This window comes from Ceratotherium simum, unplaced genomic scaffold (genome assembly GCF_057802395.1).
Source record: "Ceratotherium simum simum isolate JZ-2026a unplaced genomic scaffold, ASM5780239v1 HiC_scaffold_44, whole genome shotgun sequence".
In the NCBI taxonomy this organism is placed as follows: domain Eukaryota; kingdom Metazoa; phylum Chordata; class Mammalia; order Perissodactyla; family Rhinocerotidae; genus Ceratotherium; species Ceratotherium simum.
Genome location: NW_028261260.1, coordinates 2176139 through 2196674, shown reverse-complemented (window position 1 = coordinate 2196674; position 20536 = coordinate 2176139). Strand labels below are relative to the sequence as shown.

The 20536-nt window shown below is 36.9% G+C and overlaps 1 protein-coding gene across 1 annotated transcript; it reads right to left on the bottom strand.

Annotated features, from left to right (window-relative positions):
* Positions 1 to 659: 659 nt before the first annotated feature.
* Positions 660 to 5193, bottom strand: LOC147911296 (centromere-associated protein E-like). Its single transcript, XM_087428184.1, has 4 exons — positions 5048 to 5193; positions 3898 to 4164; positions 2082 to 2369; positions 660 to 698 (listed from the first exon to the last, which is right to left on the bottom strand). Exons 1-4 carry the CDS (start codon positions 5168 to 5170, stop codon positions 660 to 662), a joined length of 717 nt encoding a protein of 238 aa, XP_087284310.1. The 5' UTR covers positions 5171 to 5193.
* Positions 5194 to 20536: the final 15343 nt, after the last annotated feature.

Sequence of the window (20536 nt, the reverse complement as noted above, 5' to 3'; positions counted from 1 at the left end):
ACAGGATGCTTCCAAATCAGCACCGTGCTCCTTTCCCCTTTATCTGTGCCTAGGATTCTACAGTGTGAATGTGCTGCACTATTTAATCAGCCCGCTACTAATGGGCAGTTAGAATTTTTCCTATTTTTTTTGTTGGCTTTATTTTCTTATTGCAACTTGCTGCAATGAATATCCTTCTACAAATATCTTTGCACAACTGTGCTAATGTGTGCAGGATAAATAGCTACAACTGGACTTTTTTGGGTCCATGAATAAACTTATGGAAATATCTGCAAGATATTACCAAATATGCCTCTCCAACCTTCCTGAAGGTTGGATGAATTTTACACTCCCACCAACCCTACTGCCCATGGTTCTTGTAGGACACAACGCCCTATTTACTAGATGGGGAAAGATGGTAACTCACTCTGGTTACAGTTTCTCTGAGGTTTTCCTTGAGCTGGTCTCTCTACTTTGAGAGTCTCCTCCACACTCCTAAGGTCATCTCTTTCTTTTGTAACACATCTCATTTCTTCAAGGTTTTCTTGGAGTCTCTGAGTTAACCTTACGCTTCTCCATTTCTATATTTTCCAGAGTTGACTTCTGGGCCTCAAATCGCTTCTTCAAGTATTCCATTTCACACATTTTTGCCTGAGTCTCACTGGACAGTTTTGCTCATCTTAGGAAGCTGATGCTCTTTCTTCCTGAAGTTCTTGAATCTGAGAAAATCATAGAACAAGTTAGGCCCTAGGCAGAGGTTTTTAGGAAAAAGAAAATTGTTTCTATATTAAGGTAATCACCTTTACATTTTAGTTTACTGTATGTACTGTTTTCTTTCAGCAGGATCTGAGGAACACAACAATCAGATGTCATTTTCCACAACAAAACAAGACCTACCTTTTCCTGTAATTCAGCTTCTGAATTTTCTAAATCTCTCTGAATACCTGCTCCTTGATCTGTCTTCTGAAATATTCCTTGTACTAATAGTTTCTTGGTACTCCTTAGGAAGAATATAAGTAGTTTTTAGTTCCTCTTGTTTGTCCAGGTCCTTTATTTTAGAGAAAGAAAATAATACATTCAGAGTAATACAATTCAAACAGTACGTAGAAAGGTACACAGTAAGATGGCTTTGATTTTCCATCCCTTTATGATTGGAAGAAAATAAATAAAACTTAACAGTGAACATCATCGTCATCATCTTAACACTATTTTTGTATCCAAAAGACATCAGAAGAGGGAAACTTACTTCAGCTACAATTTCTTTAATGTTTTCTTTGAGTTGGCCTCTCTCCATTTGAAGGGCCTCTTGTGACCCTTTCACTTCATCTCTTTCCTTAATTATAATTTTTATTTCTTCTTGACTTTCCTGATGTCTCTCAGTCAACACGAGCCTCTCGCTTTCTATACTTTGTAGTGATGAATCTTTGGCTTTGAGTGGCTCCTTTAATTGTTCCAGTTCACTTGTTTTTCCTGAGTCTCACTGACTTCTTTGATGCAAACAAATTGTTCCTGTTTCTCATGAAACTCCTTGATCTTAAAATAATGATAAAATAATAGCCAAAATATACACAAACATAAAACATATGTGTTTGTATATGTATGTATGTATGTATGTGTATGTATGTGTGTATACACACACACACACACACACACACACATATATATATTTTTTTTTTTTTTAAGGAAAAAAACCCAAGATGCTCTCCAAAACAATTTAGTATGTCAACAGTAGTCTTTGTAATTCAGTTTGGTCCCTCCTCGGGTTTTCTCCCACTGTTCCTTCCCCAGCTTCCCTTCTTCTGCAATGCATCATTGGTTGTTTCTCATTCCTTCTGAAAGCTCGACAGTTCAGTTTCTCTCTCTGAAAGACTCACTCTCAGCTTTTCAATAGTTTCCTCCTGTTCTTCCAGGTGACAACGAGCAAGTTTAAGTTCCTCTTCGGTTTCTAGGTGCTTTACTATTAGAGGAAATGGTAAGAAACTTATAGAAACACTATAACTGTTACACTTTAACTCCTTTTTCCAAAGGTTTAGTTTTTACAAAATATTTGCTTACAAAATATTTTAAAAACCCACACAGATGGGGAAAAGGATGAAACTTACTTTAGCCATGATTTCTCTGTTTTCTTTGAGTTGGTCGCTTTCAGACTGAATAACTTCCTGCAGCAGCTGTTGGCTGTCTCTCTCCTTAGCTACAGAGCTCACGTCATCACGACTGTCTTGGGGTCTCTCAGAACATCTCAGCTTTTCCATATCTGTTCTTAGTAGTGCTGACTCTTTGGCTTGGAGTTGCTCCTTCAACTGCTCCATCTCACTCAGTATTTTCTTAATCTCATTGTCTTTTTCTTTCATATTGAAGGACTGTTCTTGTTTGTCTTGAGCCTCTTGGATCTTAAGAGAATCATAAAACAATACAATTGATATCCAAAGATACTTTATTTTATTTTAGGGGAAAAGAAATCAGGATACTTTCTAAAACGATTAAGTCAGGATTCAATGGCTCATTTACAGAGCAATCTTTCCACTCTTCCATTATTCAGATATTTAACACTTACTTACTGAGGGCTCACTGTGTTATCAGTATCCTATTAGAGGTTGGAGATAAAATAGCAATGAGACTATTACTATTGACCTCTGTCTTTATGAGACTTATACTTTAGGCGGAAAGATAGATGTCATGCCAAATCACACCAAACAGAGGTGCTGGGTTCTCTCAGGGTATTAGTGCAAACCTAACCCACTGTGAGTGGTTAGGAAGGGCTTCCTGGGGGTGGAAAGCTTCAATTGAGATCTGAAGGATGAGAGCACGAGTTAGGTAAAGGCAGATATGGAAATACTGCAGGTAGGGAGACCAGAACACGTGAAAGCAATGAGATCAGGAAGGCAATAGACTGGAGCTGTGGGAGCACGATGAGCAGGAGAAGAGGAAGCTGAAACAAAGCCTGAAATCAGCAAGGCTGGAGTCTAGGGCCTCACAGGCCATATGAGGGATTCTGATCTTTGTTTCAAGAGTAACAATAAGCTATTAAAGGATTTTAAGGAGAAAAGATCACTTGGGCTCAGAATGCAGAATGAATTAGAGAAGAATAAGAATGAATGTGGGGGACCAGTTAGGAGGTGACTGCAGAAAGCCAGGGAAAAAGAACAGTGGCTCAGATTAGGTGTTGGCAACATGGAGAGCAAAGAGGAAGGATTTCACACAAACACCTTAAAATCAACAAGGTTTGGTCCTGGATTACAGAGTGAACAGGAAGGAAAGGATAATAGTAGGGATGATTCCCAGATTTCTGACTGAGGCATTGAGGAAGAAGGTAGTACCATTTGAGATGTGGAGGAATAGGTTTAAAGAAGGAAAGAAAATAGTTGAAAATAGTTTATTTGGCTTTATCCTTTCCTATAATTTAGCATTGTTTTCTCTAAATCATTTTGAATATTTAAGGAAACAGTGGGGCCAGCCTGGTGGCATAGTGGTTAAGTTTATGCGTGCTCCACTTCTGTGGCCCAGGGTTCGCAGGTTCGATCCCAGGTGCGGACCTACACACGGTTCATCAAGCCATGCTGTGTAGGCATTCCACATACAAAATAGAGGATGATTGACACAGATGTTAGCCCAGCGACAATCTTCCTCGAGCAAAAAGAGAAAAAGATTGGCAAAAGATGTTAGCTCAGGGCCAATCTTCCTCACCAAAACAAACAACAACAAAAAGAAAATACCTGTCTTCTCTGAAACATTTTCTCTCCGTTTCAATAGTTTCTTAGTAGTTATGAGCAATTTTTAATTGTTCTGTTTCCAATCACTTCATAATTAAGAGACTTTTAAAGAAAATTGGTAGTAACATAACTATAGCACAAATGCCCCTTTTCCCAAAGACTTGATTCTTATAAAACTCTTATTAAATGGGAGGAAAGGATGACTTACTTTAGCCAAAGTTTCTTTAACTTCTTTCAGCTGCTCACAATCAACTTTAAGTGCTTCTTTTATTATTTTAAGGTTGTCTCTTTCCTCAGTTAGAGATTTTATTTCTTCAGGACTTTCTTGAAGTTTTTCAATCAACCTGAGCCTTCCCATTTCTGTGCTTGCCAGTGTTGCTGAATCCTTGGGTTTGGATGGTTCTTTCAATGGCTCCAGTTCATCCATCATTTCCTGAGTATCACTGACTTCTTCCACATTAGGAAGCCCTGGGATCTTGTGAGATTCATAAAATACCAAAGTTACTATCTGGAGAGCACTGTCATAAGTTTTTAAAGGAAAAGATCAGGATACTTTCCATAGCAATGAAAGTGATCTTGAGCCCTCATGGCCTACTACAATTACAATTACAAACTCCTATTTATTCATTTTCCCTTGATTCCTACTAAAGCTATTCATGACTTTTCTGCTAGTCATATTCTGTCATAATTTTCTTTTCCTCCAGCTTATATCCAAAGTGAACTAATCCTTACAATTTCCCAACAAATTGTTAATTCAGTCAGTTGCATGCTTCATTTCTATACTAGTTCCCAAATGCTAGAGGAGAAAAAAATCATAGTTGAGCAGATTATACCCCAATAAATGACTGGTTCCCATTCTCAGATGAGCTCCAATGCTATGTCTCAATTTTTACGTCTACAGATTGATTCCCCTTTCCCATGATCATTAGTGGTACCAGGTAAGTTTGCATGTCATATTTCTGCACTTAACATACTGCAATTGAAGGATTTTTTACTAGGGGGTAAAGAACAATGTCTCACTCATAGCCATAGTCTCAATGCCTGGCACAGTAGGCTTTTAACACAGGTTGGTCCAGTTATCCCAAAGTTTCATTTCCTCCGTAGCATTTGCCATTATCTCAAATTATCTCATTCACTTGGTTGCTTATTTATCAGTTACCTCCTTCCACTACAAAGTAAGCTCCATGATCACAGAGATTTTGTCCACTTTGTTGCCATTTTACTTCTATAACCTAGGACTGTGCCTGCCACAGTAGACAGTGAACAAATAATATCCAATAAATGAATGAACCATACCTCAGTAACTACTTACTGCTTATCTTTCCTTCAAAGGAAAAGGAAAAGAAGAAAAGACAAACCTTTTCTTGTAATTCATTATTGGATTTTTCTAGGTCCTTCTGAATATTTATTATTTGAGCTGTCTTCTCAGAAACATTTCTTCTTAGTTCGTCAATAGCTTCTGGGTGTTCTTTTAGATGCATATGAGCAATTTTTAGTTCTTTTTTGTTTCCAGACCCTTTATTGGCATGTGAAATTTAAGGAATATTTTAACATCATCATCTTAACACCTCCCCCTTCCCAAATGGCTGTTTTAAAGAAACATTTAATAGATGAAGAAAAGGGTATGACTTGCCATAACTTCAATTTCTCTTACATATTCTGTAAGTTTCTCTCTCTCTATTTCAAATGACTCCTGTAATTCCTGCAGATCATTTCTTTCTTTGGTTATGGATTTTATGTCCTCATAATTTTCATGAGGTTTCTGAGCCAACTCTAGCCTCTCCACTTCCATATGTTCCACTGTTAGTTCTTGGTTCCTTAATTCATTCTTTAAATTCTCCATTTCATTCATCTTTTTCTGCATCCCATTCATCTCTTCTTGTACACTAAGAAGTTGTTGCTGTTTTTCTTGGAGTTGTTGACTCTTAAGAAATATAGTTTTTATTATTACAATTTTGCTATATTATCTTAAAATTCTTATGTAAAATGCACTTTGCTAAACTGAAAGAATCATTATCACAGCCCTATCTACTATCCCAATGTAAACAGACAAGTAGCATTAAAAGTAAAGTAACTTTCTAGGCATAGTGTCTGTACTGGGTTGAATAGTGTCCCACCCAAAATTCAAGTCTACCCAGAACCTCAAAAATATGACCTTATTTGGAAATAGGGTCTTTTGCAGATGTAATTAGTTAAGGATTGAGAGACTATTCTAACTGGACTAGAGTAGGCCCTAAATCCAATGAGAGTGTCCTTATAAGAGACAGGAAAGGACACACAGAGACATAGAGAAGATCATGTGAAGCTGGAGACAGAGATGGGAGTGGAGCAGCTACAAGCCAAGGAATACCGAGGACAGCTGGGAGCCAAGGACAGCAAGAGGCCAGGAAGGACTCTTCTCTAGGGACTTCAGAGGGAACATGGTCCTCCAACACCTTGATTTTGGACTTCAAGGATCCAGAAATGTGACAGAAAAAATCTTAGTTGTTTTTAAGCCACCAAGTTTATGGTAATTTGACACACAAGTTCTAAGAAACTAATATAGTGTCACTAGGTTAATCACGGAGGCAAAGTGAAAATGAGAAAAATTTAAAAAGAAAAGAGACTGACTAAATATACAGATGTAGCTGTCAAATAAAATGTAATTCTTCATCTCTTAAAAATTTTTGGATAATTTATTTTTACTTCCAATAAGGTCTTTAGGGGTGGCCCACACAAACACTGAGGCATTAACTTTTACATAAGGCTATTGATTTTACCTCTTTAGAAGGAATATGAAACAGGAGGTTTTAGTAAACTCAATTAGGTTATAGTGAAAGGGATAAGAATTAAGAGAACACATATTGAGGAAAAACACTCCACAGAAGCACAATGGAAACAACAATATATTATTTATAACGCATGTGGCACTGTTCTTAGAATAAACAGAAAGATCTCAGTGGGTGCATTTTAGAATTACTAGAGCAGTACAATTGTTATAAGAGTCTTAGCTCTTAGACAAATATATTACAACAGCACCTTACTTCTATAAAAGAAATGATTCAGGAAAATGCAAAAATCTAAGAGATGGTAGTAGCGCTAAATCTTACATTTTGGAGAATGACTAATACAGCTCTCTCAGGGCAGGAGCTTTGTTTTATCGACTAATGGATCTTAAGCACCCAAAACAGTGCCTGGCCCACAACAGTGCTCAATAAATATCTGATGAGTGAAGATATCATGAGGAGTTCAGATGAACCAAGGACCTCTCTCATCTAAAGACTCCAGGATAATACAATCCTCGCAAAGGACGTTAGTTAAGATCTTCATGTGAGCTGAAACTGTCCAAAACATTAGCGCTGACACTTGTCCATCTGGGAGGCATGTGCTATTTCCGAATTTAGGTCTACTGGAATCAACATTTATTATCAAAAACAAAAAGTTTAGTCAGGAAATATGGCCAGGAAGGTAACTTTAAAAATTCACCTTTTCCTTTAGCTTTTCTTCAGCTTCTGCCAGTTGCTCACAGGTCCTGTAAAGCTCTTCCTCTTTCTTTATGGTATGGTTCTTTTCTTGTGCAACTATCTCTTGTTGCTTTTAAGTTCACCTCGAAGAATTCTTAATTATTCCTGGTTTTCAATGGTCTAGAATGTTAAAATCATTGAGATTAAAATAAACACTAGCTTACATTTAAGAAATTAGGTAGAAATCAGCATTTACCTCAGCTTGAAAATGGAGAAATCGTGGCAAACTATATTGGAAAAGACTAATTTAAAAAGAAAGTGAGTCTTTATTTTAATCATGTAAATGCCAAGAATCTGCTTTCTTATGCTGTTTCTTTATTGCTCAACTTACATTCCTATCATGAGAATTAGAACTGGATCTAGCATTCTATCATGAGAAGTTTGCTCGTTTTCTACCCCTGAGCCAAAAGAGACAGTCTCTATGCTTTCATCGACTGACGGTGAGACTACAGTTACGGGCTTTTCATACGCTGGGATGGCTTTGGTTCTGGGCATTGATTCTGAGCAAGCTCAAAACAGCAGCTGTCCTCTGCTAGCAGGACTTGAGCTAATCTTAGTTATTATGCTTAAACAGTGACATTCTCAAGTATCAAGACCAAAAAACATTACAAGCCAGAGCCTGAGGAGAGAATATGACTTTTGTCTGTATTCTTATTTATATTCAGTCCTTTTGACCAAACAGACAATCCCAAGAAACATGAAAATTACACAGAAGGTCAGGTTCTACTGTGATCCACAGCAAACTTCTCAAAATATTAATTTCAACCTATTACACACTATACTGCCCCTAAATACAGACACAAAAACTAAAGTAGGTTTGAAAATACTGACAAACATTAACGACAATTAAACATCAAATTAAAAAAAATACAACAGCATAAATAAAAGAGAAACATTTTGGAACAAATTAACAAAATATGTACAAGACCTGTACACTGAAATCTATATAACACACCACTGAGAGAACAGACAGTTTATAGAAAGATACACAATAAGCACATGAAAAGATGCTCAATATCTTTAGTCATTAGGGAAAGGCAAATTAAAACAATGAGGTTAAACAATGGCTAAAATTAAAAACGCCAATAATATGAAGCGTTGGTGAGGATGTGGAGCCATCAGAATTCTCTTAATTTGTTGATGAGAATTAAAATGGTACAACTACCTTGGAAATGAGTCTAGCAAATTCTCATGAAGTTATATATACAACTCCCTATGACCCAGCTATTCCATTTAGATACTTACCCTAGAGAAATAAAAAACATACGTTCATAAAAAGATTTGTATAAGAATGTTTACAGAAGATTTATTCAAAATAGCCAATAGTGGAGATAACTCAAATTTCCATCAATAGGAGAAAGGCTACACAAACTGTGCCCTATTCACACAATGGAATAGTACCCAGCAATAAAAGGAGTGTAGAAAGAAGTGAGACACAGAAGAGCACATGCTGGGTGGCTGTATTTGTGTGAAGTTCAGCAAGAGACAAAGTGATTTGAGGTGGAAAAACATCAGGACAGTGACTCTGGGGGGCAGAGGGTGAGATGAGGATTCATGGGGTGGAGGTGTGAGGGAATTTGTTGGGGGTGGAAGTGTTCTGTATCTTGACTGGGGCAGAGAGTACACAAGTAGCCACATTTGTCAAAAGTCATGAGACTGGATGGACATTTGCTTCTGATACACTTATTGCATGTAAATGATACCTCAATAAAGTTATAAAAACCTGAAACACACAAAGACAAAAAAACATTGCCAAGTACACAGTGCTGAACCCACCATGTCAATACTCTCCCTCAGGTCAGTCTTCAGTTGCTCCTTTTCCATGGTAACGCGCTCTAACATTTGTCGCAGTTCTTTTTTCTCCTGTATTAAAGAAAATATCTTTCTCTGTTGTTCAACTAGCTCATTATCAACATCTGCAGTCAAGACTTGGGTTTTTTTGGCTTTCAAATTCTGTTTTTTATCTATGCCCACCATCTAAAATATAAATACATTGGAGAAGAATTTCTTAGTAACAGTTTTAATAATAATAAAAATAGCCAACACACATTACTTATTATGTACCAGGCCCTATTTTCAGATGCTGACACATTTAATCTTCACTATAACCTTATGAGGTAGCTACTATTATCATCTCCATTTGACAGGTGAAGACACTGAATCCCAGAGAGGACAGGTCACTTGCCCATGGTCACTCAGAGACGTAGAGTCACGTTGTGAGCCCAGTGCTCTGGCTCTGGAGTTTGTGCTCTTGTGCCTGTGCACTGAGAAGAGCTACCTGGACAGCTACAGACGACCCACACTCACCTTCACGTCAGACGGGTTAATGCGACTTTGTGAAGGAGTGAGCCACCTTAAACTCTCCCTCTTTATTTCTTTCCTTCAAAAGCTGGAAATCATAACCTATGCCCTACTCCCTACTTTATTTTCAGAGTTTTATTATATAGAAGAGCGCAAAAGAGTTTTCTTAGAAACATATTTCATATTATAGTAGCATAATTCATCTTTTCTTAATACATACTTTTCATATACTGCTTAAGAAAAGCATGTTATATAAATTCATTTATCCACAAATAATTCTTAACCAAAGGGAACCTAATACATGGACTCCTTGGTAAAAGGAGACAAAGACTGACGTTACAAGTGTGGATATGAAATTAGGGTATCAGCATATAATCCTATACTAGCCCAGTAAAACTCTCAGCTCCATGTTAGCCACAGATGTTTGAAAAAGTTTTTATAATAATCTATATTTACATTAGGAAAAAAGAAGAATAAAAAAAGTCATCCAATGACACCAACTTTACATAACCACTATTAGAATTCTGGAATATTTCAGAGTTTTGTCCCTTGAAATTTTTTTTTAACATTGCAATTATGATTAATTTGCATACATATAAGATCCTTTTTAGCTTTACTTTTCCACTTAGATTAGATGATATGCATTTTCCCATGCTGTTACATAATCTTCAAATTATAATTTTTAGTAGCTGCTCGATTTTCTAGAGTGGATATGGACAAACCATATTTTACTTACCTACCCCCTTACTGCTGGCAATAGGCACGAGCTTCTGACAATGGTGAGCACAGAGATAACTACTAACTACATGAGAAATTAAGGCGGGGAACACACAGTCTTTGGGACTAGCCTGTCAGATACTATAATTCAGAATCTTGCATCTTTACTCTTAAATATGGGAATATGTACAAAAACAAAGCAGAGTGAGACAAAGTTCAAAACTGAACGCAGCCTAGAAAGTATTTCAGCTACCATGGTTATGAGCAAATCTAATAGCTCTAATTATTAAATAACGAAAAAAATTGTGTCCTTTATATGAGAATAAGACAACTAATCACAAAGTTTAAAGTTTCTGTTGAGATACACTAGAGAAACTCACTTCCAGAGAAAGACACATCAAGCAGGACTGAAAACGGGCACTCCAAGAGGAGATGAGAGACCTACTAATGCAGCCCTCTGGTGCTCCGAAAACCACAGGGGCCTCTGGAAATGCCCAGACACACTCCTTTATCCACAAGGGTGATTCCAGCAGGAACACGCTATCACAAGACCAAGCTGATTGCAGCCTGCCATTGCAGATATCAGAAACCCTGATGAACAGAACGGCCCCAGAGAACTCCCAGTCAGACCCTTTTATCAACACAGGTGATTCAAGCATGAACTTAATACCACAGACAGGCTGGTCCCAGTGAGTGTAACTCTCCTCTTCCCTCACTCCTCCTCTGCTGCCCCTTCTCAGGGGGCCCTGTGACTGCATTCTGCATTTGTTTAAAAGCAACTACTGACTGTTGTATCTTATTTTCAAAAGTCTATTTAAAAACTTTCCCCTTATAAAAGTGGAAGTTATAAATTTTAAATCAAGGTCAAGTGTCTTTGGCCCATGTTTGATCCACATTATAGACAAGCTGAGAACACAAGATATAGAGCAAGTGAAAATGCCTTCTAGGAGAGAAAGACTGAAGCATAGGCAGAGAGGAAGAGAAAGCTGTTCCAAGGCAGGAGTATTGTCCCCAGGGTAAATGGGAAAAAAGAAGCTCATTATAGACAGTAATAGTCTGTAAATGTACATAGAGATTTATTTACATAAGTTGGATCTTACTGAATTATTCTACAGTATGTATTTGTTTTTATTTAATAATGTATCCTGGAGACTTTTCCATTTGTATATAATGTCTACTTTTAAAAAGTTACATGACTGTACAAAATTCAGTTGCATTTCTATACATTAACAATAAACAATTAAAAAGGAAATTGGGAAAACAATCCATTTACAAGAGGACCAAAAAGAATAAAATATTAGGGAATAAACTTAACCAAGAAGGCAAAGGCATGTACAATGAAAACTACAAAATGTATGTGAAATAAATTAAAGACAGATAAATGGAAAGACATCTCAGGTTCACGGACTGGAAGACTTAATACTGTAAGATGTCAACACCACCAAAGCGACCTACAGACTTAATGCAGCTCCTGAACAAGCCTGACACTCAAGGCAGTTCCCGCACAAGCCTGACACTCAAGGCAGTTCCCGCACAAGCCTGACACTCAAGGCAGTTCCCGCACAAGCCTGACACTCAAGGCAGTTCCTACACAAGCCTAACATTTAATGCAGTTCCTATACAAGCCTAACAGCGTTCTGCAGAAAGAGAAAAATCCACCCTGAAATCCATATGGAGTCTCAAGGGACTCCAAACAGCCAAAATAATCTCAAAAAAGAAGAGAGCTGAGGTCTCACACTTCTTGATTTCAAAGCTTACCAGAAAGCTATTGTAATCAAAACAGTGCAGTACTGGCATAAAGACAGACATACAGACCAAGGAAATAGAATACAGAGCCCAAATATAAACCTCTGCATATATGGTCAAATGATCTTTGACAAGGATGTCAAGACCACTCAACAGGAAAGGACAGTCTCTTCAACAAATGGTGTTGGGAAAACTGGATATCTCGCACAGAAGAATGAAGTTGGGCCCTCACTTTACATCATATAAAAAATTACCTCAAAATGGATCAAAGACCTAACCACAAGAACTAAAACTGCAAGACATTTAGAAGAAAACATTCAGGGGCCAGCCCAGTGGCGTAGTGGTTAATTTGGCGCATTCCACCTTGACAGCCCAGAGTTCACTGGTTCAGATCCTGGGTGTGGACCTACACACTGCTCATCAAGCCATGCTGTGGCGGTGTCCCACACACAAAATAGAGGAAGATGTGCACAACTGTTAGCTCAGGGCCAATCTTCCTCTGCAAAAGAGGAATATTGGCAATGGATGTTAGCTCAGGGGTGAATCTTCCTCACCAAAAAAAAAAAAAAAAACAAGAAAACCTGGGAGAAAAACTTCATCACATGGGTCTTGGCAATAATTTCTTGGATATGAAACCAAAAGCACAGACCACAAAAGCAAAAATAGATAAACTGGACTATATAAAAATTAAAAACTTCTGTGACAGAGTGAATTGCCTAATTTGCTCTGTGAATTAACAGAGTGAAAAGGCAACCTATGGAATGGGTGAAAATATTTGCAAGTCATACAACTGATAAAGGGTTAATATCCAGACTATATAAAGAACTTCTACAACTCAACAACAAAAGACTAAGAACCCAATTTAGGGCCCAGCCCCATGGCTGAGTGGTTAACGTTCTGTGCATTCTGCTTTGGCGGCCCAGGTTTGTGGGTTCGCATCCCGGGCATGGACCTAGTCCACTCACCAGCCATGCCGCAGCAGTGTCCCACATCCAAAAAAATAGAGGAAGATTGGCGCAGATGTTAGCTCAGGGCTAACCTTCCTCAAACGAAAAGAGGAAGATTGGCAACAGATGTTAGCTCAGGGTGAATAATCCTCAGCAAAGAAAAAGAAAAATCCCATTTAAAATCATAAAAACTAAAAACAAATCCCATTTAAAATCGTAAAAACTAAATAAAATACTTAGGCATAAATGTAGAACTCTAAAAAAAAACCCCGGGGCCGGCCCGGTGGCGCAAGTGGTTAAGTGTGCTCGCTCCACTGCGGCAGCCCAGGGTTCACCGGTTCGGATCTTGGGCGTGCACCGACGCACCGCTTGTTAAGCCATGCTGTGGCGGCCTCCCATATAAAGTAGAGGAAGATGGGCATGGATGTTAGCCCAGGGCCAGTCTTCTTCAGCAAAAAAGAGGAGGACTGGCATTGGATGTTAGCTCCGGGCTGGTCCTTCTCACCAAAAAAAAAAAAAACCAATTTAAAAATGGGCAAAAGGGCCTGGCGTGGTGGTGTAGTGGTTAAGTTTGCGCGTTCCACCTCGGCGGCCCGGGGTTCATAGGTTTGGATCCCAGGTGCAGACCTACACACCGCTCATCAAGCCATGCTGTGGCAGACATCCCACTTACAAAATAGAGGAAGACTGGCCTAGATGTTAGCTCAGGGCTAATCTTCCTCAAGCAAAAAGAGGAAGATTGGCAACAGATGTTAGCTCAGGGCCAATCTTCCTCAATAACAACAAAAAAATTGGGCAAAAGACTTGAACAGATATTTCTGTAAAGAAGATATATAAATAGCCTACAAGCACATGAAAAGATATTCAACATTACTAGTCATTAGGGAAATGCAAGTAAAAACCACAATGAGATGTCAACTCACAATTATTAAGACAGCTACTATGAAAACATCATAAAATAATATGTGTTGTAACGATTTGGAGAAATTGGAATCCTTGTGCACTGTTGGTGGGAGTATAAAATGGTGCAGCCACTATGGAAAACAGTATGGCAGTTCCTCAAAAAATAGAAAATAGAATTACCATATGATCCAGTAAATTTGATTTCTGGATATATGTCCAAAATAATTGAAAGAAGGATCTCAGAGAGATATTTGTACACCCATGTTCATAGTAGCATTATACCCAATAGCCAAAAGGTGAAAGCAATCTAAGTGTCCATTGATGGGTGAATGCTTAAACAAAATGTGGTATATACATACAATGGAATATTATTCAGCCCTAAAAAGGAAAGAATTTCTGATGTATGCTACAACATGGATGATCCTTGAGGACATTATGTTAAATGAAATAAGCCAGTCACAAAGAGACAAAATACTGCATGATTCCACTCATGTGAGGTATCTAGAGTGGTCAAATTAATAGAGACAGAAAGTGGAATAGTGGTCGCTAGGGGCTGGGGAGGAGGAGAATGGGGAGTTGTTTGATAGGTATAGAGTTTCAGTTTCGCAAGAAAAAAGGAATTCTGGAGATTGGTGGCACAACAATGTGAATGTACTTAACACTACTGAACTGTTTGTTAAAAATGATAAAGTTGGTAAATTTTACGCTATGTATGTTTTACCACAATTAAAAATACAAAACAAACAAAAATAAATTTATATATACATGAACGACTAGTCCTCCAAGCTATGCGTGTATCAAAGATTATTTCACCAGTCTCCTATTGATGAATGTTTTAAATTCCTAGTAGTAATTATTCTGGATTAAATAGTATTAAGTATAATAAAAATGAAAAATAGTACAAAAATTCTGCTGATAATATACATAAAAGGCATTTTGAAAAGTAGAAATGTATAGTAAATGAATCAATTGCATAAAATTACAGGCAATCCTGTTATGGATTGAATTGTGTCCTCCCAAAATTCATATGTTGAAGCTCTAACTCCCAATGAGACTGTATTTGGAGAAAGGGCTTTTAAGCAGGGCAATTAAGGTTAAATGAGGTCATAAGGCTAGGCCCTAATCCCAAAGGACTGTGTCCATTTAAGAAGAGGAAGAGACACCAGAGCTGGCTTTCTCTTGGCTCATGCACAGAAGAAAGGCCACGTAAGGCACAGAAAGGTGACACCTGCATGCCAGGAAGAGAAGGCTCACCAGAAACTGATTTTTCTAGCACCTTAATCTTGGACTTCCAGCCTCTACAACTGGGAGAAAGTAAATTTCTGCTGTTTAAGCGACTCAGTCTGTGATATTTTGTGATGGCAGACTAATACATCACCCTTTTTAAAAAAGTCATCGTTAGCATCCTAGCCTTTCTTGTCTCTAATTAAATACCCAGTGAAGAAGTTATTCTCAGGTCTCAGGACAAAACAAACCATACTACCTAGAATGAATTAAGGTGAGATTTCAGCATCTAACAGTAAAAGTATAGCTCAGCTCCAGAAATAGACATCAATACAACATACACATCGATTTTATAGTGAACTCTGAACTAGTATACAAAATCTGATATAAAACAAATATTTTAGCCATAATTAATAATAAGCATTCAATCTTTCTTACATTCTTATAATTCAGAGGGGCGTTTAAACATGTTTAAAATACACCAGGCCTCAGAAAATATCAGCTCAAAGTTTGACCTAACATTTTTTGCCTTTTCCAGTTGATTGTAAGCAGTTATATTTGAAGTTATTTCAAAGACATTAGGGCTAATCCTGTAAACTATTGTTATTCACTGTGAATAATAAATAAGATTGAGATTACCATTACGTACTTAAGTGTTTGAGGTTAAGGAGAAAGCTCATATAACAAGTATATGAAAACGCTGAACAGAAACACCCTTTACCTTTTCCAGAAGTTCATCCTTAGTTTCTCCTATGTTTTCCTCTATATGCAAATTCCTGGAAGTTTCCTCAGAAATTTTCATTGTTAGTGTGTTAACTGTTTCTTGGTGTTGTTTCAAAGACTCAAGAGCATTTAGTAATTGTTCTTGGGTGTCTATGTTCTTTGTCAGAGAAACAGAACACAATTTCAATTAGAATAACGTGAAACAATGAAGGTAATTTTGTAGCTACTACTTGATCATAAATAATAAATGATGGCTCCTGTAATTTTTTAAAGAGGCTCTGAGTTTTCAAAGTTTAATCAGTCAAAGGCTTACCATGTTTACAGTATCCTCAATGTCACTTTTGAGTTGGTCCCTCTCAATTCGCAGGCTGTCTAGGAGTTGTTTTAGGTCATCCTTTTCTTGGGTTAAGGTTCTTACTTCTCCGAAGGTTTGCTGAAGTTTCTCAGTAATCAGTGTCTTTTCCCTTTCAACCGTTTGAAGCCTAGAATCTCTACTTTCTAATTGTTGCTTCAGCTCTTGCACTTCGTTTAACCTTTCTTGACTCTCAGTTGTTTTCTGCTGAAGTTCTTGGGTTGTGTGAGAAAGCTTTAAAATAAAAAAAAGTAACTGTGAGAATGAGAGCCTTCTGTGGCCTCTATATGGAAGCCAGACCCCAGAAGACTAAAGACCATTTCCATAGATGGTGTCTTGTACCAACCTCTACATTCAAAGCATCCAAACTTAAACCAAGTTTTTGAGCTTCTTTAGCGAGATTTGCTATTTCCTGACTCATTCTTGCATTCTCCTCAAGGACCATCTTATACTTTTGCTCAAATTCAATATGATGATTTTTAAAATCTTGGAATTCTTGATCAGTTCTTTTATAATTCAGCTGGGTAGTTGCTAGGTCATTTTTAGTTTTCCCCATTTCTTTAAGTAAATCTTGAATTCTACTCTCTTTATGAACTAATTCAGAAAACCATTTGTCTCTTTCTGATGTTATTATATAGAGCTCTTCAGATTTATCATGTATCTATGGAAAAGAAATAAAATTTAGCTGTGTTAGCAACATATGATCTACTGAAGCAGTTTTCAGAAAAAAAAGCTTTCTCTGCAAAAAAGAAAAAAAGACACTGAAATTAAGCACAGATTTGACTGAGGAAAGGCAATAATTTTATTGTCACATCTTTACAACAATATATTATCCTGTTTAACTCTACCAACAAAGTTTTGCTTTCTAATCTCTTTGGTTCTAGTAAGGATTTGGTGGAGAAGGAGAAACACTTAATCAGGATGTCTTTATTTCCTTTTCTATCATTCTCAAGTGTTTTCTAACTTTATGGTGTGTCAGGCATTTTATGGTTTTTCTTAGAATTTGCTTATTATTTTCTTTCTAAAGCCTTTGAATGCAGCTCAGATTTCCCAAAACTTAATCCATGAATAATTTAAATAATTAAGCTTTAATTTAAAATTTAAAAATTTAAATTACATTTAAATAATTTAAACTAACCATATCCAGCTTATAAATAGTTTAATCATTGGGAAAGATTAACTAGAAGGAAGTGGGAAAAAGGGAGGAGAGCTACAGGCGAGACAGAGGAGACAGAGTGAGACAGCAGAGTTGTTGCCATCATGGGCTCAGGGCAGGAGGCAGGTCTGCGTAGCTCAGCTATTAGTTCCACCACTATGTGTTGGGCGAAAAAACAGCACGTACTTTAAAGAGTTTTTAGGATGACTAAATAAAATAATGTTGCTCAAGTTCTTCAGTATGATGTTCATCATGTAATAAGTACTCAAATTCCTGTTATTTTTATATCTTTCAGAGGGGTAGAGAAAGGAAAGGCTGGCAGAAGGGTTTATAGAATTGTTCACTAGGCTGCAAGATTCACACCGACCTCTAGAACTTTACCAATGCCACCCTCTGTACCTCCTCACTCTCCTTTATTCAACACAGTGATACGACTAGAACAACAACAACAACAACAGAGATGAAGACTAAGCGTGGGCCACAGAAGTCTGTGCAAACACAACATCTGAGAACTAGAGAAACGGCTGCTACGCGGATCCCATTACCAAGGATACTGGTAAATATACTTTGAAAGTATATTTTCTCATCCAGTAGTATAAGAACAAATTAGAAGAGGAAATATATTCATTTCTATTGCTAACAAGCAGGGTCAAATGTTTACAGTCTCTTCACCGTTACTTTAAAATAAACTATGGCAAAATATTTAAGGCATTATTGCAAAGGTTTTTGTTTCAGAATAAGAATTATTTGCTTAAGAACGTATTTACCATTTTCATTAGCATTTCTACTTCTGAAGGTAAAGATTTCAATCCTGAGAGCAAATTAACTTCTTTACGCAAAGCTTCATTTTCTTCAACTTCTTTACTCAGTTCTTTCTGGAGATCAGTAATCTTTCTTCCCGATTCCAAACTACAGAGCAAATCTAGGATATTTTTGGTAAAATAACAAAACAGCTTGCAGTTATTGGGACAATCTAAACTACGTACAAAGTTAGATTATTTAATCAGATTATATAAAATTTATTAAAGAAAGAACCAATGTAGGTTAACAGGTAATCTAATTGTTAATAGTTCTTGAATCATCTTTTTCAAGGTCAGGTCCAATTTATTTGAAAAATAATTCTTAAACCTTTACGATTTGGGGGCCAGCCCAGTGGCGTAGTGGTTGTTTGTATGCTCTGCTTCGGCGGCCAAGGGTTCGCTGGTTCGGATCCTGGGCACGGACCTACTCACTGCTCACCAAGCAATGCTGAGGCGGCATCCCATACAGAAGAGCTACAAATCTACAACTATGACACACAACTATGTACTGGGGCTTTGGGGAGAAAAAAGAAAAAAGAGGAAGACTGACAACAGATTTTAGCACAGAGTCAATCTTCCTCAAAAAAAAAAAAAAAACAAGAGGCTTAAGAGACCTATTGAAAAAAAAAAGCACACAGATGGGTGACTTTATTAAAAAAAAACCTTTAAGATTTGAAATCCATGGAAACATTTATAAATACTGATACCAAATGATACTGAAACTTAATATTAGGCTATTTAAAAAAAATCAGAGAATAATGGATTTTTAATCATTGGAATGTAGTTGCAAAATCCTTTAGGTACATTTCTAGAGAAAGTTGGATTTGCAAAGAGCTAAGTCTGAAATTATAAAATACCTTTTGGAACTTTGCCATCTGTAAGGGAGGTGAGTTTTGTTATTTCATTAAAAGAAGATTGTAATTCTTTCTCCAGATCAACTTGTATTTTTTTCTTTGCCTCCAGTTGGCTTTGGTATAACTGAATATCATTTTCCATTTGCTTGCATGCACTTGCAAGTTCTTTCTACGAGAGAAACAATACAAATTCACAAAAATGTACAGATCATTACAACTGCTTTACTGAAATATAACAAAAATCACTGACCATTTTCTGTTTTAGCTCCAGATTTTCACTCCTAAGACAGGCTGCTTCTCTCTTGGCATCAAGGGCTACAACCTCAGCATCAAGCAGAGTCTGTTTCATCTGTTTCAGGTCTTGAGTGTTTTCCTATACACACAACAAAAAGGATTTAGTGAAATCTAACTTTCTTAGAGTTGGAAAAGACTTTAGAGAACACATACATAGACGTTATTCCTAACAAATGAAAAATAGTGAAAATATGCTAATTACCAAATGTGTTTTTAGGATAGATGAAAAGAAATGACATTTTCCAAAATAAAAATATTTTTAAAATTCTGGTTATCTTTTTTCCAAATTATAAAAGCACTGTACAGAAGTATTATAATTTAAGAAATCTGTCATTGTTTAAAAAAGGTTAACACAATTGTTGTTCAGCTAGCCTGTTAAAGTTTCCTACATACTTAAATTATTCTCTCCAAAACATGACAGATGAGCAATTAATAGTTAAAATTAAGAATATTATATCACAAATTGAAAAAAAAAGAAATAATGCAATAGAAAAAGAAGAGATATGAATAGGCAACTCACAGAAGAGAAAATATAAACTACTGATAAATACATAAAAAGATCCACTATCTCATTTTCAAAGAGAAGTAGCATTTTAACATGACTTTGGCTGACATGAATTCAACCATACGTCCTTGGAAAAACTTTAACGCATGAATGAATGAATGAATGAATGAATGAACGAAGAGAAAGAAATAACAATTTTTAAAAAGTGGGCAATTCTGCTTGCCACTCTATCAGTAGACACTCCAGGATTATATGCAAGTGCCCTTCTTCCCAGGGCCTCCAAACAGTAACAACACTTTTAAAAAGAATCATTTGTCATTAATAGAAAGTAACAAAAATCACTCTGAAAAGCTCAAATGAAAACAAAAGAACAATAGAAACTAAGATTAAAAAAATTCTAGCTAGAAACCGTTGTATTTTTAAAAGGGGTGTTAAAAACTAGAATCGGGTTGGCCCGGTGGCATAGTGGTTAAGTTCGTGTGCTTTGCTTCGGCAGCCCAGGGTTCTCGGGTTCAGGTCCCGGCGCGGACTTACACATTGCGCATCAAGCCATGCTGTGGAGGCGTCCCACATACAAAATAGAGGAAGATGGGCACGGATGTTAACTCAGTGCCAATCTTCCTCAAGCAAAAAAAAAAAAAAGAGGAAGACTGGCAACAGATGTTAGCTCAGGGCCAATTTTCCTCACCAAAACAAACAAACAAACAAACAAAAACACATAGACAAAAAACCCAAAAAAATACCTAGAATCAAACTGATACTTTCTTGAAGTAATCAGGTGGATTGAAAGCAAATAAAAAAATTAACAATTTCACCATGAGA